The sequence below is a fragment of the Drosophila melanogaster genome, chromosome 2R, assembly GCF_000001215.4.
Source record: "Drosophila melanogaster chromosome 2R".
NCBI lineage: Eukaryota > Metazoa > Arthropoda > Insecta > Diptera > Drosophilidae > Drosophila > Drosophila melanogaster.
The window spans coordinates 6,673,449-6,696,676 of NT_033778.4; the positions used below are offsets into that span (position 1 = coordinate 6,673,449).

At 45.6% G+C, this 23,228-nt stretch overlaps 8 protein-coding genes, 1 long non-coding RNA gene and 1 other non-coding gene across 15 annotated transcripts; 5 read left to right on the top strand and 5 right to left on the bottom strand.

Annotated features, from left to right (window-relative positions):
- Positions 1-155: 155 nt before the first annotated feature.
- PGAP3 (Post-GPI attachment to proteins 3) lies at positions 156-1,613 on the top strand. Of its 2 annotated transcripts, NM_136379.4 has the most exons (4): positions 156-369; positions 426-742; positions 813-1,279; positions 1,333-1,613. In NM_136379.4, exons 1-4 carry the CDS (start codon positions 234-236, stop codon positions 1,403-1,405), a joined length of 993 nt encoding a protein of 330 aa, NP_610223.1. In that variant the 5' UTR covers positions 156-233; the 3' UTR covers positions 1,406-1,613. The 2 variants fall into 2 exon arrangements, with proteins under 2 accessions (NP_610223.1, NP_724485.1); NM_165482.4 differs by having other exon boundaries at positions 813-1,613.
- On the bottom strand, positions 1,580-2,553 carry CG17266 (uncharacterized protein). Of its 2 annotated transcripts, none has more exons than NM_136380.3 (2): positions 2,159-2,553; positions 1,580-2,092 (listed from the first exon to the last, which is right to left on the bottom strand). In NM_136380.3, the coding sequence occupies exons 1-2, from the start codon at positions 2,240-2,242 to the stop codon at positions 1,625-1,627; spliced, it is 552 nt and encodes a 183-aa protein (NP_610224.1). In that variant the 5' UTR covers positions 2,243-2,553; the 3' UTR covers positions 1,580-1,624. The 2 variants fall into 2 exon arrangements, with proteins under 2 accessions (NP_610224.1, NP_001246149.1); NM_001259220.2 differs by having other exon boundaries at positions 2,159-2,357.
- Positions 2,374-19,714, top strand: Rpp25 (Ribonuclease P/MRP subunit p25). Of its 3 annotated transcripts, none has more exons than NM_136383.4 (5): positions 2,374-2,464; positions 18,250-18,377; positions 18,434-18,615; positions 18,672-18,788; positions 18,845-19,714. In NM_136383.4, exons 2-5 carry the CDS (start codon positions 18,270-18,272, stop codon positions 19,056-19,058), a joined length of 621 nt encoding a protein of 206 aa, NP_610227.2. In that variant the 5' UTR covers positions 2,374-2,464; positions 18,250-18,269; the 3' UTR covers positions 19,059-19,714. The 3 variants fall into 3 exon arrangements, with proteins under 3 accessions (NP_610227.2, NP_724490.1, NP_001246150.1); NM_165484.3 differs by having other exon boundaries at positions 18,845-19,142; NM_001259221.2 differs by lacking the exon at positions 2,374-2,464 and adding an exon at positions 6,698-7,282 and having other exon boundaries at positions 18,845-19,142.
- Tdc1 (Tyrosine decarboxylase 1) lies at positions 3,553-6,943 on the bottom strand. Its single transcript, NM_136382.3, has 3 exons — positions 6,602-6,943; positions 4,509-5,613; positions 3,553-4,386 (listed from the first exon to the last, which is right to left on the bottom strand). Exons 1-3 carry the CDS (start codon positions 6,729-6,731, stop codon positions 3,858-3,860), a joined length of 1,764 nt encoding a protein of 587 aa, NP_610226.2. The 5' UTR covers positions 6,732-6,943; the 3' UTR covers positions 3,553-3,857.
- lncRNA:CR44164 (long non-coding RNA:CR44164) lies at positions 8,348-8,946 on the top strand. Its single transcript, NR_073843.1, has one exon. It is a non-coding gene; the product is annotated as a long non-coding RNA:CR44164 (long non-coding RNA).
- Positions 9,073-10,301, bottom strand: asRNA:CR44165 (antisense RNA:CR44165). Its single transcript, NR_073844.1, has one exon.
- Positions 9,738-11,262, top strand: CG15909 (uncharacterized protein). The gene is made up of 2 exons (NM_136381.3): positions 9,738-9,807; positions 9,868-11,262. Exons 1-2 carry the CDS (start codon positions 9,791-9,793, stop codon positions 10,907-10,909), a joined length of 1,059 nt encoding a protein of 352 aa, NP_610225.1. The 5' UTR covers positions 9,738-9,790; the 3' UTR covers positions 10,910-11,262.
- On the bottom strand, positions 11,297-16,526 carry Tdc2 (Tyrosine decarboxylase 2). The gene is made up of 8 exons (NM_165483.3): positions 16,438-16,526; positions 14,925-15,127; positions 14,555-14,862; positions 13,960-14,394; positions 13,691-13,905; positions 13,212-13,338; positions 11,823-12,331; positions 11,297-11,713 (listed from the first exon to the last, which is right to left on the bottom strand). Exons 2-8 carry the CDS (start codon positions 15,052-15,054, stop codon positions 11,524-11,526), a joined length of 1,914 nt encoding a protein of 637 aa, NP_724489.1. The 5' UTR covers positions 15,055-15,127; positions 16,438-16,526; the 3' UTR covers positions 11,297-11,523.
- A 267-nt stretch (positions 19,715-19,981) lies between the features above and the next one.
- CG3270 (uncharacterized protein) lies at positions 19,982-21,739 on the top strand. Its single transcript, NM_136384.3, has 2 exons — positions 19,982-20,204; positions 20,514-21,739. The coding sequence occupies exons 1-2, from the start codon at positions 19,992-19,994 to the stop codon at positions 21,621-21,623; spliced, it is 1,323 nt and encodes a 440-aa protein (NP_610228.1). The 5' UTR covers positions 19,982-19,991; the 3' UTR covers positions 21,624-21,739.
- Mob4 (MOB kinase activator 4) lies at positions 21,666-23,213 on the bottom strand. Of its 2 annotated transcripts, none has more exons than NM_136385.4 (3): positions 22,892-23,213; positions 22,444-22,817; positions 21,666-22,383 (listed from the first exon to the last, which is right to left on the bottom strand). In NM_136385.4, the coding sequence occupies exons 1-3, from the start codon at positions 22,949-22,951 to the stop codon at positions 22,146-22,148; spliced, it is 672 nt and encodes a 223-aa protein (NP_610229.1). In that variant the 5' UTR covers positions 22,952-23,213; the 3' UTR covers positions 21,666-22,145. The 2 variants fall into 2 exon arrangements, with proteins under 2 accessions (NP_610229.1, NP_001246151.1); NM_001259222.2 differs by having other exon boundaries at positions 21,666-22,395.
- Between the last annotated feature and the right edge of the window lie 15 nt (positions 23,214-23,228).

Genomic DNA, 23,228 nt, shown 5'->3' on the forward strand with positions numbered 1-23,228 from the left:
CTAAGTAATTTAAATAGTTTAATTTTCGAGTTTAAATAGTTTATATTCCTCCTTTGGTTGAAAATGAACTTTTATTTATAAATTCATTGGTATTTTCAAATGTTCCCATACGCATGCTGACAACTATCGACGAACCGATAGCATCAACACGACGGCGATTAATCAATAGTGCAATGTTTACAAAATATTTCGGGTGGATGTCGGTGAGAAGGCGCGTTTAACTAGTTTTAGTAATGTCTAGTCGTAGTTTAAGTGCAATAGTCTTGCTCCTTGGGGCGTTAGTGACCGCCTGCCTCGCCTCCAACGGCGACCGCACACAGTTTTTTCACAATTGCCGACAGAACTGCGAGCGAACGAACTGCTCGGCAGGTGAGAAGTGCTATCCACTTTAATTGCAAGTCTTAAGAGCAAGCTTCCATTGGCAGATGGACTGGAGATCCAGGAGCAGGCAGTCAAGTTTTACCAGCAGTCGGTGTTTGACCGGCTCTTCCAGTGGAGCTGCGCGGACGAGTGTCAGTATGGATGCATGTGGCGAACGGTGTTCGCCTTCTTTGAACGCGGTTGGCCGATTCCCCAGTTCTACGGCAAGTGGCCCTTTCTCCGCCTGCTGGGCATGCAGGAGCCGGCCTCAGTTATCTTCTCCTGCCTGAATTTTGTCGTTCACCTGCGCTTGTTACGCAAGTTCCGCCGAGAAGTGCGTCCGGACAGTCCCTGCTATATGCTGACCCACATATTCGCAGTGGTATGCCTTTATTTACACGATCAGCCAATAAAGTCGTTATACTAAGTTCCCTCGATCCTTACTCTTCCAGACGAGTCTCAACGGCTGGATCTGGTCCGCCATCTTTCACACAAGGGACTTTCCACTGACCGAGCTGCTGGACTACGCCTTTGCCTATTCCATCATCTTGTGCTCACTTTACGTCATGGTCATGCGGATGCTGCACCGCTACTCGCTGTTCCTACGGGGTGTTATCACGTTGGCATTCCTCTCCTACTACATTAACTACTTTGCCTACCTGAGCGTGGGACGGTTCAACTATGCGTTCAACATGATGGTAAACGTGGCTACGGGAGTTATAGCGGCAGTGGGATGGTTCGTTTGGTGTCACTTTGTGCGCACCCGCAGGCCCTACTTTAGAAGGATCCTGCGTTTCTATATTCTCATGGCGTTGGCTATGAGCCTTGAACTGCTTGACTTTCCGCCCATCCTCTGGATTCTGGATGCTCATGCTCTGTGGCACTTGGCAACAATTCCTCTGGCATCCCTATACTATGAGTGCGTAGAAATATTACTTTATTCTAATATTGCTACATGTGTTTGCATTTTAGCTTCATGATAGAGGACTGTCGAACCCTGCGAAAGGAGAAGGCTGCGGCGGGCGGCTATTCATTCTACAATTAGTATTATCTAAGTTATTCTTAGCCCTTAAAGCACGCAAAGCTATCTGGCAATTTTTCTGACATATTTCATGTAATTTGTAACAGAGCGAAAACATGTAATGTATTTTATTGAATGTCAAAGCGAAAACATCCTTTGACAGTAACCAGAACGGCAGGAAAACTAATAGCTTCGTTTAAAAAGACATAATAGAGACTTTATTACAACATTTAGAACTCCGTGCTACATTTGCCCGCACTGCGAAATGGTCACTGGGAGCTTCGGCTTGTTATTGGGGCCCGTGGGCACGTTCTCGATCTTGCGCATGATGAGCAGTCCATCCAGAACCCGACCGAACACCACGTGCTTTCCGTCTAAAAAGTTGCACTTGGCGCAGGTGATAAAGAATTGGCAGCCGTTCGTCTCCTTGCCACTGTTTGCCATGGAAAGGAGGCCGGGCGAGTCGTGCTTCAGGGTAAAGTTCTCGTCGCCGAAGGTGTTGCCGTATATGCTGGTCACGCCGGTGCCGTCGCCCTGCACAAAGTCGCCGCCCTGGATCATGAAGTCCTTGATCACCCGATGGAAACTGGCGCCTTTGTAGCCAATGGGAACGCCATCCGGTCGGTACTCGCCCGTGCAGAACTGCCGGAAGTTTTCCGCCGTGCGGGGCACTGTGTCCGCAAAGAGTTCGAATATCATTCGTCCGATTTCCTGCACACAAAAGGCGTTAGAAGGCGGAGTTATGTACAGATTATGACTAGATTGTTTTCAGCTCACCGTTGTGCCTACGGCAATGTCGAAGAAAACGACGGGATTGTTGGAGCTTCTCAGTTGGGACTGTATTTGATTCCAGTTAGGCATTTTAAAATTATTTTATTTGTTTATAAACTTTCTAACAAGTCAAGATTAAGATTTTACTAAGCCGGCAGATTTTTGTTTATGTTTATTACGATGGTTCGATGACGATGCACGACAAGTCGATAGCATCACAAGCCGGTTATATCGATAGCACACGTGTGCCAAGTGCTTGTTTATATTTTGCTGTGCACATATTGGTGAAACTATTTAATAATATTTATTAAGGTGAGTTTATTTATGATTGGATTGATTGATGAGTAGAGTGCATAAAATAGTGCATAAATATTATTATTGTTGGATATTGTTTCGGCATTATTTTTAGTTGTTTATTTTTATTGGCAAGTTTCTCAAGGCCTGCAAAATATGTATGCATACTAACATATTTCGTGGTCCGATGGGCAGGATTTTTTCCTGATAGGATATGCGTGTGTAAATTCTTCAACATACATACGTTCCCACGCTAAAAGCTTTTATCACAAAGAATGACAGAATGACCCAAAACACTTGTATCTGTATGTACATGCATTTGTACCAAAGTGGGAAATGGAGATATGCAAGAGACAAAGCAAGTGCAGTAGCAAGCAACAATTGTATGCCTTAGCATGCGTAAGGAGACCGATATATGTATATTTATATTTAGTTTACTTATAATTAGTTTATACTTTTAAGATGTAGTGGTAACGTTTTAAAGCAAACTTATTGAGACATATATCATATACAAAAATTAAAAAAAATACTATTTGCGTCCCCCAAAGATCTCCCAGTTGGATTTTGGATAGACTCTTTGCCAAGGATTCCCGTAATTAGCCATTTTAGGAGTTCTGTTGGAAACGAATGGCCCCAATTAGCCCTCTCTGTTGATGAATGAAGACCTTTTATCGACATAGTACAAAAACGTATGATAATTAATAAATATTCGTGAGCATTGTACTCAAGAAAAATGTAAATTTTCCGAAAAATATGCACGACAATGACCCCCATTTGACGTTAAGATCTGCTTAGTGAAAAATAGATTTCATGTTTTGGTAGTGACAACACATTCCCGGGGATCTTAATCCCATTGAGGTCTCCTTGATGAAAACCATATCCTTGGCATTGTGTTCGTTTGTGGGTGGAATATCATTTTCTAAACAGATGCACAGCTTTATTGGATATTGGATATAGTTTTCTGTACGTTCTGGTTTGTTTAAATGTATCCTCTTGGACGACTCTGTAAATTTTATAATAATATACATTTATAATGTACATATCAAGTTGCTTTAAACATTAAGATTGTCCTTCAAACTCCCATTACAAGACACGAGATACATTTTCCGTTGGATTGTGTTTGTATTTTTTAAAAACTTGCATAAAAAATGCCGAGATAATGTTTATAAATAAGTGCTTTTGTTCATGACAGTAACTTAAGGTAGCTAAACGGTATAAGCAGATGCAAATGAGTCTATCTTTAAATTACATGATATTCAGCAACAACTAAGGTCCTACTAGTACATAAATGGATGTTCTTAAATTCAAACTGAGCAATGTTAGTCGGTAGTCGATTGATTCATGCCTCATTTCAGCTCGACAACTAATACTAGGTAGAGGTAAATCCGCAAATCCCTTTTCGGGTCGACGCTCAGTTACTCGCCTCGTCCGTATCCACGTCTGATATATCTTTGAGTTTTACGTTGCCATTGCTGTTGTTCCTGTCATTGTCATCCGCCGCCTTTTGGAAGTTCTCCTGAAGAGTTTTGGGATCGACGACCAGGATGGGTGTGCACCCGTCCATTAGGTGCTCGCTCTGGCTCTGGTACTGCTCCCGCGAGATGCTGCGAGTGAAGGAGAATCGCAGCGACTTTGTCCTGGTCAGCCTCTTTTTGATGGGTGGCTTGCCCGCCACTGGAGCCAATGGCTCTGAGCTGGTCCGCTCTGAGCCTTCCGGCGTGGTTGGCACGGAGCTGGACTCCAGCTGGTGGTCCCGCAGTATTTCCTCAGCAAAGCACTTTATCTGGGTCCAAGCTTCCAGGATGTCCTTCTCAGTGGCGTGCTCGTAGGTGACGCAGAAGCGGATCACGTAGCGGCCGTTGAACTTGGCCGGCGTCATATGCATCTTGCCCGAGTGGTTGATCTGGGCGAGCAGCATGTGGTTGGGCTCGTCGCCAGTTCTGTAGAGAAGATTGAGTAGATCATTAAAGACCAGCATTCAGATTTAGCTGCTTTCTTCAGTTAGGTAAATACTAGCTAACGGTTAATGGTTTATAAATGGTTTAATGGTTAATAGACTTACCGCATTCGGAAGCAAACTAGGCCAAGGTGAACATCGTTGCGAACCTCAAATCGTTCATCCTTGCGCACCAGCATCTCAAACTTCTTAGCCAACGCCATATGATTTCGAATGTATTCCTGTAGGCCCCGAATGCCGTATGTCCGGAAGACGAACCACAGCTTGAGTGCCCGGAATCGGCGACTCAGGGGAATGCCGTAGTGGCGGTAGTCAACTCCGGTCAAGTGCTCGTGTCGTAGGTAGAGGGGATTCACGTTGAGCGCGCTCTTAAGGTTCATCACATCCCGCACCCACAGGGCAGAGGCATCGAAGTTCGTCAGCAGAAGCTTGTTGGGATTTGTGTTGAAGGAGTCGGCGTATTCGAGTCCTGCCGAAAAGACCCGCATCTCGGGCAGAATGAAGGAGTTTCCCGCATAGGCGCCGTCTACGTGCAGCCAAATGCTCGACACCTGGCGGCACACCTTTCCGATCTCCGTGATGTCGTCGAAAGCGCAGCCGCCGGTGGTACCCACAGTGGCCACTACAAAGAAGGGTGTCAAGCCGGCGTTCACATCGTTTTGAATTGCTTGGCGGAGTAGGTCAACGCGCATGCGTCCATGCTCGTCGGCATCGATTATCCGGAGCTTCACCAGGGCCATCTTGGTGGCCTTTTCCACGGAGGAGTGTGCCTCACGGCTGGCGTATGCGATCAGGCTGGGCAGGAAGACGCTGTCGTGAACGCTGGTCTGACCCTTTAGCTCGCTGATGGCCCGGGCGCGGGCTGTGATTAGAGAGACGAGAACGCACTCTGAGGCGGATCCCTGAAGGGCGCCGCCGCCTGTACTGCCTGGGGCATCCGAAACAAAGGCCTTGGGCAGGCCAAGGGCCTTGGCGTACCAGTTCATCACGATCGTCTCCAGCTCGGCAGCCGCCGGACAGCTGGCCCAGCTGAAGCCAATTGAACCAATGGCACTGCTGAGCATGTCGCCTAGGACCGATGGAAAAGAGTTGCCCGAGGGGAAGTAGGCGAAGAACTTGGGGTGGTTCCAGTGCACCACGCCCGGCATGATCTTCTGCTCGAAGTCCTCGAGCACGTCCTTGAACGGCTCCGGCGACTGGGGAGCGTCGGCTGGAGATAGAGATAAACAGGCAGTCGGGGATTAGTGGGATGGGCCTTAAATATTTCGTTTATCACCCATAAATTTGGGGGGGCCAGCAAAGGCAGTATTTATGGCGGGTCTGTTGTTTTTGGCAGTGAGTAGAAAGATCAACAAGTAAGTCTATACGCAAGGTGTGTGTTTGCGTATGCATAATTAATTGATTTGTTTAGTTGAACTCGGGATTGCGGCGTCCATTCCGGCGTAAATATTTAACTTAGCCAACTGCGCGGAATTCGCCTGAAATTCGCCAGCGAAACCTACTCTCCAACCTGCCAACCTCTGAGGTGGACGGAGATCGAAGATCGGAGAGATGGCTGTCGAGTGTGCCCCAATTATGCCGGACCCACCCACGCATCTCGTTGCGGGGCACTTGAGTCCGTGGGCTGGGGATTTTCGAATAGTTTACACTCGCACATTATTCACATGACTCTTCGGCAGCGGGCAAAACAATTAGTCAACATGATTTAACAAGTTTTTGAGAGGCATTCAGTTGCTTGTTGCTCTGGTCTGTCTTTCTTTGATTATTTTGCGCAAACGAAATATTTTCGGATTCATTGCTAATTTGTTTGGGCATAGTTAACAAATTAGTGTATACAATTTATCACTAGTGCTATAATTAAACTTTTTCTTTCTGGTTTCAAATGGAATTCTGCGAAAACAATCAGACAAATTAGATTCGACTAACTTCGAAGAGTATTCAAAATTTCCCAGGAAACTTAAAAACTCTATGACATGCCATGGTGTAAATTGTCAGTAGAGTCCCGTATTTTCTATTTGCTATTAGACTATGATCAATCAGTATTGGGACATAATTATAGATGTAACCAAAATAAGGACCTGTACAGTAAGCACCTCTCAACTCAAACTTGACACAAAATAACTAAATAATTTCGATGTTCATCTTTAGCTTTTGCCGGGTCTTTGATTTTTTCACACCTCTTCTCATTGCATGCTCACCTGGTAGCAGTTTTTTGAGGTAACCCGGATCCAAGGTGGGCGCCACGTCACGCTCCTCTATATTAGTGCCGTATTGGCATATATAATCAATCACTTCCTTGCCGTATTTGCGAAACTCTTCCACATCCATTTTCTCTAATTTACACTTTTCGTTTATCTTCTTGTTCAAATAAATTGCAGTCTATTAAGAAGTATCTGTTGGTGCTTGGTGCTTGTATCTCTAGTGCTCGGATACTAGGCTCTCACACGGTACACAGTAGCTTATCTCGATCACTTTCGAATCCCGGTTATCTCGCACCGCACACTCGTTGCAGGTCAGCTTCCTTGACGCGAATGTCTTGCCCACTGCGCCGGAATCGTTTTTATATGGCACCGATCGGTCTGTTGCTCCATCGCAAGATCGGCTACTCTCGGCTTCTCTCTGTGCTCGGATGTATTCCCTTCTGACACCGACACCTGTGAGGTGTGTTGTGCTCGGTGCTCGTACTGACGTTGATTGTCTCGTGATCGCACTCAAATTACTGGCCCGGAGACTCGGATCGGACTCCGTTTGGCTGGGAAACCCGCTTTGGTCATTATGGACACATCTCTCGTTCGGCTCTCGCGTCGGGCGGAGCATTATCTTGCTTGGCGAAAAGTCCCTGGTGGGCAAGGGTTTCCAGTTGTTGGCTTAATTATATGGTGAGTTCAATTTGAAGTGTGATTGAGCAACAGACGGTGGTTTCCTACGTACGTGTAGTCAAATTATTAATTATAATTGACCAAAATAGTTTATTATTTAAGCTTCTGAACATTATTGAGGAATTCACAAAGAGTAATATTCGCGAGCTTGAAATGCTAAGCTATAGCGAATTTATCGCATTTTCGAGGCATAAACTCGAATTTAATCGCGTGCTTTCTTACAGATATTTTAATTGTGCTCAATACCTACCTCAATAAATTCTTCGACAGCATTCGCAGACTTTTTTATGACATTTAAATTAGCTTCGAATGTGAATATTCTGACACGCATGGCTCTTCGGGGATCTTTTGGGGGTTTTAGAAAATTTCCCAAATTTGCCGTAAGTCCGGGACGTCCAAACAGTGTGCAAAGAGCCAATGAAAGAGAACAAACTTGTTTGCTCTAATCTCTTGAAGAAGTACCGAAACTTTCCGCGGCTTATGGCAACCAGTGGGGAATCACTTCCAGTCCCAAGTGGCGAACAAGTGTCCAAACATTGACCAAATGCGTTAGCAGAAAGTCGGATGTACGAATGGCCAACCCTGCCAAGAGGCCGAACTGATGACGTAGCTGTGAAGAGCGCCCATTGTTTCATGGAATCTCCTGCTAGGTGAAATACAAAAACACTAATATCAAAATAAACAATCGTTGCCAAATGAAAATCACCGATTTGTTCAGTTTGCGAGGCGCGGGAACTTGGCAGATAATGGGTGTGGGTGGGCAGACCGAACGAATGAATGGGTTTGTTGTCAGAGTCAGCATGAGGCCCCCGCAATTTGGTTGGGTGCTAATTGCCGACAAGTACTTATCTAACTTTGCCCTGTAATGATCTATACTTACCTTCCAGTCTGTATGTTTAATGGTACGCGGTCCATCAACGTTTTCAAGAGGATTAGATAAATAGAATGCAACCGCTTATTCGCAGGTAGTTAGGGAACACAGTTTGAATCTCACATTGTTATAACCCGAAGGAGTGCCTTCTCATTCGTACTAAATAAGTTACTGACTATCTTAGATCTCTCTCTAAGATAAGACAAAGCAAGCCAAACCAAATAACAATATACAATACATTAACTGGGCGTAATCAATAGATAACCTCCTGCAGGTATTATCTTGCAAGTTCTGTTCGGAAACAACCGCAATCCGACCACTGTAACTTTGGATGCCATGGCTTGGCTGACTCACCCGGCGCACGCGTCGCGCCTTGAAGCACCGCTCGGTGGTGGGGGCAGAGTCCGCGGCTAGAGATTCGGAGACCGCGGGACAGAGATCGCCCCAACACCGTGACTTGACGTATTTCGCTGCTCCTCTTTCTGGGCCTGAGCTTCGCCGGAACTTTCATTCACAGTGCCAGACACCGCGGATGACGTCGTGCTTCTAAATATAAGTTCGTATTCAGTTTACGCGGTCACACATCGAAATGCTCGATGGCCATTGCCATCATCCATCGAATCCATCCGCCTTCTGATGCTGCTTCTGCTCCAACCCGGCTGCGTGTTTGGATGTGTGTTGGGAGCGCGGCTAACGCTTTTGTTGTCTAACCATTAATTATGGCAGTTGGCACTGCCAAACACCGATCAAAATTCCCATGAGGACGCGATACAGTCGAGCATCGCTAACTTCGATTGTGTGATATTTGGTAAAGACTTTAGATTTTGGATGTTATTTCAATGCTATTTATATTTCAAATATTTTATTTCATATTTCAATATTTACTGACAGTGTGAACAAGTTTTAAAGAGCGCCCAATCTTGGGAATCACCAATGTTTTCTAAATGAGTTCAGCTACATTTGCTCAAAGGAATCCAGCATCTACAAAAGGGGATTTCTGTTGGTTGAGGTGAAAAAGTGTGATTAGGCTTGAGATATGGAAGATTGATGTTCAGACTCCTCTGTCTGTCTGTTCGAGAGCTGCCTGTAGATTTTTCCAAAAATTTGCATTATATATGTGTTTTTTATTTGATGGTGCGCGTGCTTGACAATAGCTGACGGATACTGCATATGAAGATTTCGTGCTCCGAGGCTCTTCTATTTTCGTTTATTTTTGGCAATTTCGCTTGTTTTGGATTTTGCCAGATCATACCTTAGGCATTTCATTCATTCTGGTGGGGCATACTAATTTATGGGTACGGTATTTATTTATTGGTTTATTCGATTTGGGGGTGTCAAAGATTTTGACAGACGATACTTTGAATTTCAATATATTGGCGCCAGTAGATTATGGCTCAGGTTATTTGGCGATTTAATTAAATGAATCCGAACTTGTTTCCAAGTTAATATTTCGTGATTTTGCGTAATAGATTCGAGCTATTAAGGTTACGATTTTATTGACAAAAGGCTGGAGAATCTTTGAAAGATGACCTTTTGCCCACCAGTTCTCTTACATCTCTATAGCCTAACCCTATTTTTCAAAACGTAACCATAAACGATATATTTTATTAACAATTATTCATTTACTCGCAGTTGCCATGCGATTTGTTCTATGGTGAATTTTTACACATTTCTACTATTCCTTAAACATCCCTTAACCAATCAATCTGCACAGGTATGTCTTCGTGCTCAGCTCCATGAATGTATTTCAAAAGTCCAACGCCAAGTCAAGACTCACAGCTAATTTGACAGACGACCCATTGCATGCCTATAATGAGGTCGTGCAGAATTTGATTAAGAACTGGGAGTCGCCAGTTGTCTATCTGAAAAAACGAGGTTTCCTGCCCAGAAACTACGAGGATGCGTCAAGAATCAAGCACAGCCTGGATGCCCTGATGCAACGAATAAAAAGGGCTAAACGGGATCACACAAAGGAGGTCACTTTCAATGTAAGACCCAAAGAAATGGCAAAAGCTTACCCAAGGAATCAACGTGGCTTTCAGCTATCAACGGGCACAATGCTCTCTAGTTTGGAGCAGTTGAAAGTCATCGAAGGCCAGGCAACGAAGGCCAAGACCACGGCCAAGTCAAGTGAGCAGGAGCAAGAGCTGCTGGCAATGAAGCGGCGATTGGAAGAGTTGCAGCAGGTAGCAGGTACCGGTCAGGATCAGCCAGGATACCGTAGGCAGATTAAAGTAAATCCAATAGACAAGGATCCAGGGAAGTCAGCACAAAGTTATGATGAAATATTGCAGCGAATGATTGAAAAGACGAGCCCACACTACTCACAGCAATCCAATTCGCATTTAGAAACCCATCCAAATCAACTAGCGCCAGCTCCTCCAGGAGCAACCCAAAAACTTGATAATGTGCAGATGGCTCCCAAAGAAGACAAGCCGCTGACTTTAGAACATATCGAGTTGCATGCGTATACAGCGCAAAGTGCTCCCCGAAATTTATTGCATAAATCCGTAGTTGATCTGCCCATACTTAGAGCAGCGGAGACCCAGAGGAGCAAGACCGCAACGGAGGCATCTAACGTGGAATCGAAGTTGCGCGCGCCCACCTATCTGAATTGGGACATGAAAAACGGTCGACTGGATCATTACTCAAGCGTGGACAAGGAGGCCTATTTGAACCAGTTGGTGAGAGTGTTCGGGCGCAATTTGGATTTCAAGGAACCCACTCAAAAAGGAAAAGAGCCGACAGTTTCTTAGAACCGCGGTTCTCCTTCCCAAAAACATGCACTCATCTTCATAAAACGTTTTAAAATATATGAGTTCTGTTCAATGAGTCATAATCCATTTGGAATCCATGCCCGTGCACAGTAAATACATCTATACGTTTCCATTTCCGATTTCATGCCGATCGACAATGATGGTACGTCATATCAATGGCATCACCATGATTATTTGGATTTCTTCTGTTTACCTTGCGCAAGAAAGCAAAGAAAAGCAGGATATTTCTGTTTACCATTTGTTAGTACTTAAGCATATTTTTGCTTTCAATGTTGATTAAACAGAGATCAATACAAATTTTGCTAATGGGTTGACGACATGCAGTGTTCAACCGATCACTTCAGCCTTGTATGACTATATTATATTATTATGAAATAATATTTATTGCAATTCATAAACAAGAAAGATGTTCGTTTGATATTTTCGCCACGGCACTCATAGTATTCTATAAAGTTTCAATATTGGAATTCAGAAAAAGCCTTTTACTGTGGCATGCCACCGCATTGTAGATTGGTCTAGAATTCAACTAGGCGCCTGACCTAAGGAAGCGCTAATACTGTATTATAGTTGTTCCATAAACGGAGTGAATATTATTAGTTGAGGTTGTCCCGCGTGGACGATGCCTTGCGCACCGCCATGGGCGATCGTCGTGGCGATCGCTGTTCCATCTGCTGCTGCTGGACGTTCACGTAGTCCAACTCGTTTTCCGGAGAGGGTGACGAGCCGGCTCCGGAGTTTCGTCGCGACGACGATGGTCGTACGTTGGTGTCCAGGTGTCGGAAACTGAAAGAAAAGGATGTGGCGGACACAAATTATTCGTTAAGCTCGGTGGTTTGTCTCTTCACTGTTTGTCTTTTAAAATACTTTCCAAGTACTTTCGAACAAGACTCACCGCAACGAGACGTTACTGCCCTTTTCCTCGTTGTTGCTGTTGAAGAGGAATGCCAGCGGCCAGGATATCCACGAGTTGTGGTCCACCGAACTCTGGGTCCGGATAATGGGGGCACTGCCGCGGCTCACAACGGGCGAGGGCAGCTCCATTGAGAGCTTGGGAGTGCCGGCCTTGTTGATCGCCGGGTTGTAGATCTTCGGATCGCTGACCATGCGCACGAAGAATGAGCGCTTCTGGGCCAGCGTGTCCTGCTTCTTGCGGTTCATGATCTCGGACAGCTCATCGTGCTGCTCCTTCTCCAGCAACTCGTTGGCAAAGTCCACGATGATGTCCCAGGCGTAGTCAATGTCCTCAGCGGTCGCGTTTTGGGCCACGGCGCAGAACCTGATGATGTAGCGATCGCCCACGCTGGCCGGAACCATGTGCAGCTTGCCGGACTCGTTGATTATGCTCAGCAGCTTCTCATTCAGCTTGTCGGAACCCTTCAGCCGAAAGCAGACCAGGCCCAGCTAATGGAATCAAATACTATTTATTTTGGTTCCACAAATCTGCGGCGAATGACTAAAACCAAACTAAAAATTAAAAATCAAAACATGAAGGTATTTGAAACTTCTAAAGTAATAGCGTGATCCGAAGTCTCTATCGTGTATGCTTATAAGCGATTGTCTCCATCGTTTATGCTTATAAGCGATTTAAATCATAAGTATATATTTAATATTTTCAGTTATCTGGCGAAAGTTTAGCAAGATACAAAGAAATCCTAACAATGTGCTAGCTTGATTTATTTTTACTCCCGAAATATGTAATTAGTTGGAAAACTACAACGTGACTATCTGCAGATCCGCTACCGAATCGAATCGTATCGGCCAATTGACTTGGCCACGCTTACGCTCAACGAGTTTGAACGTTCATGTGTCAGTCGCTGACTCGATGAATCACTTGTGGCTGTCTCTAAATGATTTTCAATAGCAATTATGCCAAAACACTTCCATTGTCGGGTCGAAAAAGAAATCCATTTTTGCGCCCGTTTCTTTGCGGAATTTGGCGTGTAGTTGCGCACGTTTGCTTAGTTTGCTTCGTTTGCAAGGCGGTGTGAACAAGTTCACGTCTTCGTGGTCAGAGCTTGGGCTCCGGACACTTGCGTTACCCACGAATCAATCCATTTCCCAACTATTTTTGGACCTTACATGGGCGCTCGGCCCTTGGTCCGCATAATGGACCCGCACTCCCACCCGGTTGCCCGTGGCAAATGAAAACCCCACACATTTCGTGGGGTGTACAAAAGAGCTTTGAACTCTGAGCATGATTAATTACCGAAATAAACCGAATCGATTGAAAATAAAACTTAAAACACATATAGAAAACGAAACGAAAGCAAATATGTCTCACCTTGACTTGGTTACAGATCTCGAAGCGCTTATCTTTGAGCACGAGCTCTTCGAACCGCTTGGCCAGCTTGATATGGTGACGTATATAATGCTGCAGCCCGGAAATCCCATAGGATCGCAGCACGAACCTGAAATCATACAAGTCTTTCTACAGGCAAACTCAGAGTGGAATTGGGCAAATAATATTCTTTTGGGTGGTCACAATTAGCAATAAACGTATGTTTGGCGTTGTCATATTTCGATGTGGACTCATCTCATCTGCGGGATAGATTCGGCACACACGGAGCACCGAAACCCTTGCTTTAACAACTAATCGCAAGCAAATACACGAGGGCATAATTTGAGTAAACAAGCCAGCATACTTAACGCCACTCCACTCCAATCCAAAAACAATTCAATTGTCGACAACAGTCAACAGACCCATTCGCACTTGGTTGGCTATCGAGGGCTTTCGGACCCCATATGGCACATGCTACATACCACAGCTTCAGCGAACGAAAACGCCGACTGAGTGGAACTCCCCAATGACGATAGTCGATGGCCGCATCCGAGTAGCCGTGCTTCAGGTACAGCGGATCCACCACCAGGGCTGAAGTCAGCCGGATGCGGTCCCGCACCCACAGCGTCGAGCAATCGAAGTTCGTCAGCAGCCATTTGTTGGGATTGGTGTTGAACGAGTCGGCGTACTCGATGCCCTGTGAATGAAATCCAGTCAGATTGGCCATGCGTGCCGTGGGAATACCACTCACCTTCAGGAGCGGCTTCAGCTCGGGGCAGATGAAGCTGTTGCCCGCGTAGGCGGCATCCACGTGCAGCCAAACGCCCGGGAATCGCTGCAACTGCTTGCCGATCTCTGGCAGATTGTCGAACGCACACGAGCCCGTGGTACCCAGAGTGGTGGAGACGAAGAAGGGCACCAGACCCTGCAGTTCGTCCTCCTCCATTGCCTCGTAGATCGTCTGGCCGCGCAGACTGGCGTCGTCGTCGGGCTCCAGAATGCGCAGCTTCACGAAACAGATCATCGCCGCTTTCTCCACGCAGCTGTGCGCCTCCTTGGAGCAGTAGGCCATAAGCTTGGACAGCAGGTGACCCTCCTCCACAAACGGGTGCTGGGCCTTGAGCCTCTTGAGCGCCTGTGCCCTGGCAGCAAGCATCGTGACCAGTACGCACTCCGATGCGGAAGTCTGGTGGCCAAAATGAGCCATTGTTAGACACGGACGAGTTAATCATGTTATATTATATGTAGATATTTAAAAACTACAAACTAAGTCGGCCTTCTTCACTCTTATAATCTATGTACCGGACCAAAGAAAGTTCCGTCGTCCTATAAAAGATTTATGTTACCTGGATGACTCCCCCTCCGGTGCTGCCCTCCTTGAGGGCCAGAAAGTGGTCCGGCAGACCGATGGCCTTGCCAAGCCAGTCGAGCACTATGGTCTCCAGCTCGGTGCACGCGGGACTGGCGGCCCAGGAGAAGCCGATGCACCCGATCCCGTCGCCCAACATGTCGCCCAGGATAGAGGGGAACGAGTTGCCCGCCGGAAAATAGGCGTGGAAGCGAGGATGCTGCCAATGCGTCACGCCGGGCATGATCTTGTCCTCCACGTCCCTCATGATCTGGTCCCAGTCCTCCGGCTCCTGCGGTGCCTCAGCTGTTCGAGAGGGGTGGTGAGGGAGAAACTGACCAGGTTCTGCGGTCATTTTTGTGGCTTACGTGGCAACAGGTGTCTCAAATATCCCGGCTCCACGCTGGGCGTGACCCGTCGCTCGTTCAGCGTTTCCAGATAGTTGCAGATGTACTCCACCATTTCCATGCCACGTTTTCGAAATTCGGTGCTGTCCATTTTCGGTAGGTTTTCCAAATCGCCTTTCTGAGTGTTTTCCTATTTTTCCGTTTTCTTTTACTCCCACGGTGAGCTTTATTATGAAAAGTTTAAAAATTGTACAATGAATCAGCGTAGTGGGGCAGTACGTGCAATTATATTCAATTTTTATTGAATGAACAAATTTTCCAAAATTTGGGGAGTCGGTTATTTCCAGATTTCCGGATATTATTCGTATTATTTTGTGTATTTATATAAAAATGTTTTTTTTTATTCTTGGACAAAGTTTTAAAAGAAAATTAGAGCAAAACAGGAAACTAGCTAAATAAATAGTTTTGAAAAAACTGTTTTTTACCAAGCTAGAACATTTTATAATTAGGAACAACGAAACTATTATTTTCAATTAACTTGCCGACTGTTCCTACTATATAAATAATAATAATTGTCGTCTGATTTTAGGCAAATTAAAATTGAAATAATATATTACCCCACAAAAGTGGCGTGTACCGATAAGGGATCAAAAGCATCGAAGGTACATTTTTCTTTAATTTTTATCTCTAATTATTCCTATGGTAGTTACGAGTATATAATATATACGTTCTGACTTTTTTGTATAAAAAAAAAGTTTTACATTTTGCAAGCATTTTGGTTAGAAAAAAACATGTTTGTCCGCTCATTGATAAAGTTTAAATTAATATCCTTAAGTTCTGTCAAAAAAAAAAGTATTAAGCGACTACGCGAATACGAATTTTATAACTGAAGCTGTTTTTGCTTGTATCATATTTGTATTATTGTTAAATTAACCATCTGAATAAAAAAGGTGATGTCCACACAGTTAATATAACATCTTAAGATAACACATTTGTTATTAAATTTGTTATTAAAGTTGTGTTTCCTTGATCCTTGAATTGGTTTTCCTTTTCTCGAGTAGACCGAGTAATTTTTTAAAACAGAAACTGGAGTAACAAGAATGATTTTAAAAATTTTGAGAACAAAGAAAATCTTTTCCCAGGCAGGTTTTCGTATAGAGTCCACTTTCTTCAAAAATTCATTACAATTTGTTGGCAAACAAGAATTTATTCCGTTTTCATTGCTATGTTATTTATAGGATCTGATTTATTTCGGCTGGAGCTTTATTTGTGGCTTTTTTGAAACCGCTGATTCAATTCTGATTTGTAAACTTTACTATAAATTGGCGCTATTTTAGATTTATTTTTCTCGATATAGTGCGTTGTTCCCTAATTTTGCTTGCTTTAATCACATGTATTTAGCATAAACATCAATTTTGTTTGTAATTAAACTGCGGTTCCTCAGGCACGTTTTACGGCTTTGTAAAGTATACAATTCCCGCATGGTTTGACCATTATCCATTATCGAATCGACTTCCGGATCCGGGGCACTTACTTGTGCTGAGCAAATTCCGATGGGCGAATGGGAATTTTGTTTCGAACTCGAGACCACGAACCGTTGGCCCCGACTGGCAAAACCAAACTGATCCTTGCTCTGCGGTCTGGCCAAAAGCTAAGCTCGGTCGTAGCTGCCGTGGCTGCTGCTTCTCCTTCGGCTGCCCTGGCATGTCTAATGAATGCATACTTCAGTGGGCCGGACCAGGGATGAGGGCTGAGGGTGCTGGTGGTGCTGGTTGGTGCGATTGAAATGGCAAATAAATGGAATTCTTGCGACGCTTCATTCATAGCTGTGAGCTGTGGGAGTGGGGCTCGAAATTCGCCTGCGTTGTGCGTGAAGATATGCAGGGAATAGAATGGGCGAGCTAGAAATTAAATAACCACCGTTGCCCATGTGAGTGGTTGCACGGTGCGTATGCTTGATGCTGCGTTTAGCTGTGGAAAATTGAGTTTCGAATTGTTAAATGATTAGCAAACCTAATTTGCTCTTAAAGTGCAACTCAATTTCGCCATGGATGAGTTAATTAAAAGAACGTGTTGTCATAAACACACAACAAATTACACTGACAGGACAGCTTCCCACGTCCCGACTTCCCACTTGTTCTTGGCCGGGGTGCGAATCGTTTTATTAATAACTTCCGCGCCAAATTGAATTATTGTTCGGAACGTACTTGATGGGGATGGTGGCGATGCCAAATGATTATGACGATGGAAATGACGACAACGATGGCCCAGGCGGAGCAGAGAGGCGCAGGCAGGAGCGGAGTCGAAGGAATTTCAACGCATTCCTCTCGGAAAATTCCAGCCCGTTTTCCTTTCCCAACCCGGGCTCCTTGGATCCGGCTGCACTGGGCCATAGAATTGTCTGGGACACGTGGCCCCATGTACTTGCCATCATCATCCCGCACAGCCATACGAATCCTGTTCGTTTTTTTGTCGTTGTTGGATGAAAGTTCATTAATAAACTTTCATTGCTGCTGTCGAATTCAGCTGCAGCAACCATCTCCGGGCACTGAAATGTTGTTCGGCCTTAGCTTCAACAAGTGGCATCATGCTCCTGTGGTTATCATCCCCCGGTGACCTCCTTTCCCTTTGGCCACATCGCCATCCCCATCCCCATCCCAGAAGGGCTTTATTTAATGGGAAAACGCTGCGAAAACGCTCATGCATCCGCGCTCATTTAATTGCTGCAGAAATGGTTTTTTATTGACTTTTACTTGAACTCCTCCTCAAAATGAATTATATCAATGTGCAGAGCATCATGGTTTTGTCCCTGGGTTTGCCTTACTTCTGGGGAAAACTGATGTTTTTCGTTTCAATTATTCTCCTGATTACTAATTTCGGAAAATAAGTTTTCTTCAATCAAGTTTTTCAACCATATACGAACCATCTGCATTTGAAACAAATATGCGATATTGTTTTGTAAATTTAAAATTTTTCATGTTAGAACAGTCCTAAAATAAAGTGTTTAAGCTTAAATTCCTAATTGAACCCTTATCGTTTTCAAAGATTTTCAAAACTTTTTTCGAGCAACATGACGTACGTGTAGGGTGTAGGTGAATTGCAGAATGGTTCTTCCGTTCTGTCCCTGCTCTCTCGGCTCATAAACCAAGCAATTATTCAATTTCCACGGACTGCGATGGTCGCAATAGCTGCTTCGGACAGTTTACGACGAGTGGTTGGTTGTTAAGTTGGTTCTCGAGATTCTGGACCTCCGGGCTCTTTTTTCCGCCATTATAGGTTCAAGGTTGTTGCTGAAGCGCTTCGTCGAGATTATATTTCTGAAAGAGTGAAACAATCTTGTTTGCAGATTTTACGGAAGGCCTCAAAATGATGCACTACCGCAAGGCCGAGAATGTGGAGAAGGAGCTGAGCAAGAGCGATCTGCCATTCGAGGACTGCATGCCAAAGTCCCAAAAGGATTTTTTGTGGATGCATGTGAGTAGCACTAACAATGTTTCAAATCCTTGCCTGAAAGCATCCATTTTGCGAAGGTAAAAGGCGGTACCAAAGTGAGCAATGTGATTGAGTTTGCTCAGGAGGCGCTGAACAAGGGCGAGCACAGATGCGTGGTGTGGAGCGGATCCGGCGGAGGAGTGGTGAAGACCATATCCTGTGCCGAGGTCCTCAAGCGGAGCCACCCCCTCTACCAGGTGACGCGCATGGCCTACACCAGGTGAGTCGGCAATAAGCAGCCAATGTGCAATAACTTTTATAATGTACTACGCAAAGTGTGGAGGAGCACTGGAAGCCGCAAATGGAAGGCCTGGAGGAGATTATAGTCACACGCCAAATACCCACCCTGCACATCCTCATGAGTCTGGACGAGCTGCCGGATACTATAGATGGGTAAGCTAGAACGGAATATCAAATGCATCAGTAGCGTTAAAGTATATTCCGATTAGCTTACAAAAGCCAAATACGTCCACTGATTTTTGGGATGGCGGAGGAGCACAGCAACAGCCACATCCACGTTCCCAGCCCCGCCATCAGCAGCAGCCACATAAACCAGGGGCTGGGCGTGGGGGTCGGCCGAACAAACGGACCAGACCCGGACGCAATAAACCAGGCCAACAACCCGAAAAACCTGCCGCTGAAGAGAATTTACCCGCCAGTTAGAGTCAAGGTTGAGATAAGCGGACCATGCGAAGATTTTCTTATTTGCCCTTTGTAAGGATGTACAAATAAAGCCCAATTTATCACAAAAGACCAGCGGTATTAACGCAATTGCGGGCAATAAAAGATTAGCTCTCCGAAGATAAGCGCGGTCTTTGTATAATTCTTCTTTATAGAACTCTTATAGAACTCTTCTCAAACTTACAGTAGATGCTCTTTAATTCGAATGTGAAGTAATCTAAATTAGAAAGTTTAATAAGCAATTATAAAGTACAAGTAGAAGAAGAGAAATGTAAATATATATCGGTAATTTCGTTAATTTATTTTTGCAAAGATTTCGTTATAGCTTAGTATGTCAATGGCCCCAAGTTGTTTAAAAAGGAATGAAGCGAATATGCTGCCTTATGCTAAGATAATATTATACAGTTTCTATACCTAGGACAATAAACAATACTTTGTGGGTTCCCTTATCAGTTGAAATTCGAAATCGGTGAGTTGGTGTTAGTTGTTTGTCAAATACAAATTCAATACCCAGAAATTAAAATATAGCTGATAATGTGTGCTAAAGCATCTATTAAATGTGGACAGTAAGTACCAATGCAGAACAAACCGTTTATTTGATATTTTAGGTCAGAAAAATTAGATTGTTCTTATTCACAGCGATTGAACCAAATTTTAATTATTTATCAAGAACTACAAAATAAAAATTGTGTCGAATGTGATGTTTAAATCCTTTACTCATGGGATATGATTGAAAAAGGATGTTTCCAGCCCAAATTAGCAGATCAGTCCGCCGAAGGAACTTTTACTGTAATTCCGCATTCATTGCTGTGCACACAAAGCACTTAGGAAAAGCTGCACAAATCTAATCTGGCGGATTTCAATGGCGTTATCATCCCACGAATGTGCAGGTGCCGGTGCTGGTTAGTGTGAAAAATGCTGGGCCTGCGACGAGTTCTGCGATTGGGTGCACTGCGTCAGCTTCGCTCGTTAAGTGGCAAGCCGCAAGGCGATGTCCTTCCCGGGAGCTGCGGAGTCCTGATAATAGGTGGCGGTGGCATGGGCGCCTCCTCCGCTTTCTGGCTGAAGTCCCGGGCCCTGCAGCTGGGCCGCAAGCTCAATGTGCTGGTGGTGGAGCGCGATGCTGGTGTAAGTACAAGGTGGCCTAAAATACGACACAGAGTTATTCAAAAAGTATCAACAATATCTTACAATTTTTGTAGGAACACCTTCAATTTTAAGGTATAGGGATCCAAAATTTACCCCAATAATGTTTGAACCTTTGGTTTCAAAACGGTTAAAAATAATTATGTAGTTGCTTTGCTCTGATCATATATCCAATATCCAATATCTACCAATTTAATACTTTTCCTATTGTATTAAAAATTATTATTTATTCGGTATCTAACTGAAACTTATTCGCTATTGAATAACAACAATTTTTATACAATTTTCCAGTACACCAGCGCATCTACAGTGCTTTCTGTAGGCGGAGTGCGGCAGCAGTTCTCTTTGGCCGAGAACATAGAGATGTCGCTCTTCGGATACAACTTCGTGGTTAACGGCAGGGAGCATCTGGGCGACGTGGATCTGTGCTACCAGCCGAACGGCTACCTGATCCTTGCCTCCGAGAAGGGAGCCCACATCCTAGCAAAGAACTCAAAGCTACAGAACGAGCTGGGGGCCCGAAATGAGCTGCTAGGCCCGGAGGCACTGCGTCAGCGGTTTCCGTGGTTGTCCACAGAGGGCGTGGAGCTGGGATGCCACGGGATTGACAAGGAGGGATGGTTTGATCCGTGGGCCCTGCTCATGGGCTACAAGAAGAAGGCCCGTGCATTGGGGGCGAATTTCGCGAACGGTTCGGTAGTGGGTTTTGAGTGGAACGATTCGGGCGGCCTTTCTGGAGCTGTGGTCGACGCCGGAGATGTGTTGCAGCGCACGGTGAAGTTTGACACGTGCGTTCTGGCAGCGGGAGCGTACTCGGGTCAGGTGGCGCGTCTGGCAGGGATTGGTGATAAGGAAGCAAAGGAGGCTTCCCTGAGTGTAGCCCTGCCGGTGGAGCCTCGCAAGCGATACGTCTATGTGGTTAGCACTCAGGGTAAGAATTGTCCTGGGCTAGCCACACCTCTGACCGTTGATCCCGATGGCACCTACTTCAGGCGGGACGGTCTTTGCGGCAACTTCCTGTGCGGCCGCAGTCCAAACGAAGACGAGGAGCCGGAGTGCGAAACGCTGGACGTGGACCACGGGTACTTTGAAACGGATGTCTGGCCCACACTGGCGAACCGAGTTCCTGCTTTTGAGTCTGTGAAGATACAGAGCAGCTGGGCGGGCTTCTATGACCACAACACATTTGACGCAAACGGCGTCATCGGCAGGCATCCTCACTACAGCAATCTCTTCATTGCCGCAGGCTTCAGTGGGCACGGCATTCAGCAGACTCCCGCCGTGGGTCGAGCCATTTCCGAACTAATCTTGGACGGCAAGTTTACCACACTGGATCTGTCGCGCCTCGGCTTCGAACGCCTTGTAAACCAACAGCCTATGCACGAAGTGAATATCGTTTGACAAATTTATCACAGGAGGATCGTACTTGCCCTTGGTGTGTTTATGTATGTACTTCTTTTATTGCAATTTCTGTTGTGTATATAGTAATTTTGTATAGTAAAGTTCACGTTTTAGTCACGTACAGCTGTGTTGGTGTTTTGGCTGCCAGTAGTCAAGGGAATTTAGTTTAGTTTACGGGGATTTGACGTGGAATCAGCCACGAGAAGGTCGTGTGCCTACATATAATTTATTAAAATAAGGAGTTAAACATAATCGTAATATAACTTGCGAAATAATTGCTGACTTAGGATCAGATGGGGCGAGCGGGTTTGAGGGGGTCTGCCCTTGTTACTTAGTTATCGTTATGTAGCTCTATGTGTATCTGACATCTAAACTACATACAAGATCTGCATTAGAGTCGGGTCCGCGTGGAATCGTTTCCCTGTCAGGGTGAGCCAACCCAACTTGCAAGCTATTGGTAAATATAAATAGATGTATGTTGAATGAGTGTTTCATGCGAGTCTGACTAATCTGGGCGGGCTCCTAAGCCTCGCTTTCGCCAGGGGCCGCGTTTTCACCCACGTTGATGGGCACGATCAGATTCTCCTTCGACATCAGATTATATTTTGTGACGAAATGCGTGAAACGGTGGCACAGATACGTCTCGGCCTCGAATTCGTCGAAAATGCGACGATGGTGAAAGTAGGCGTGCGAGAAGATGCGATACACCCGCCGACATACGGAGCCCAGCTTGGTTACCGACGACTCCTTGATGGACACCCTGGGAGAGACACTTTGCTTATTATGTGGCTAGTTCAACCATGTCGCTAAGCCTGCATACCTGCTAGGGAAGTACTTGTTGCTGTTTAGCAGACAGGCGGCACCGTCCAGCGTGTGGCGTGTGTAGTCAATGGCCGGACATTCCTTGGGCGTCTTGTGCGCGGCGCACAGGAATATCCACTGGTCAGTGGCTGTCATCTGGGTGCACGTCGACGGCGAGCACTCCTTCTGCAGCCGCACTGCCAGGCCGTTCAGCTCCATGCAGAACTGGCGCAGGTGCTCGTACTTCCACACGCCCTCATCCTGGGCTTCGGGCATGGTCAGTATGAGTTCCACGTTGCTCGGGTCGCGCTTAATCAGCTGCTGTATGTACTGCTGCACCGCCAGCGTGCTGTCCATCTCCTCCAGGGGCTCGTCGGGCCAGCGACAGAAGTCCTGAAAGGCGAAACGGAAAACGGGTCAGACGGGCCGGGCCGGGATCGTTGTTCGGACGCCATGTCATCGCTCACCTTGGATTTTGTGCCTGGCCGGTTCCTACGCAATATGGTCGAGCCGTCAGCCATCTTCATGTTTCACCCGCTCGAAGACGCGATGATCCACAACGTCTGTGCCTACGCCTTGATGAGAAAATCACTGGCAGAAACTGAATGCTAGCCTGGTCCCTGCCCCGCGGGAGTCTCCGGATGTGGGATCCCTGCACCGTAGTATGCTGAGTGTATTCTACAGGAGCTGGCACATCGCTTGACAATTAATTGGCGTTTATCCTCCAAAACACTTTGCTTTGTGCGAGAAAATTTCTGACAAATTCTACATACATACATATACCTATCGATTGGCCAGCGGCAG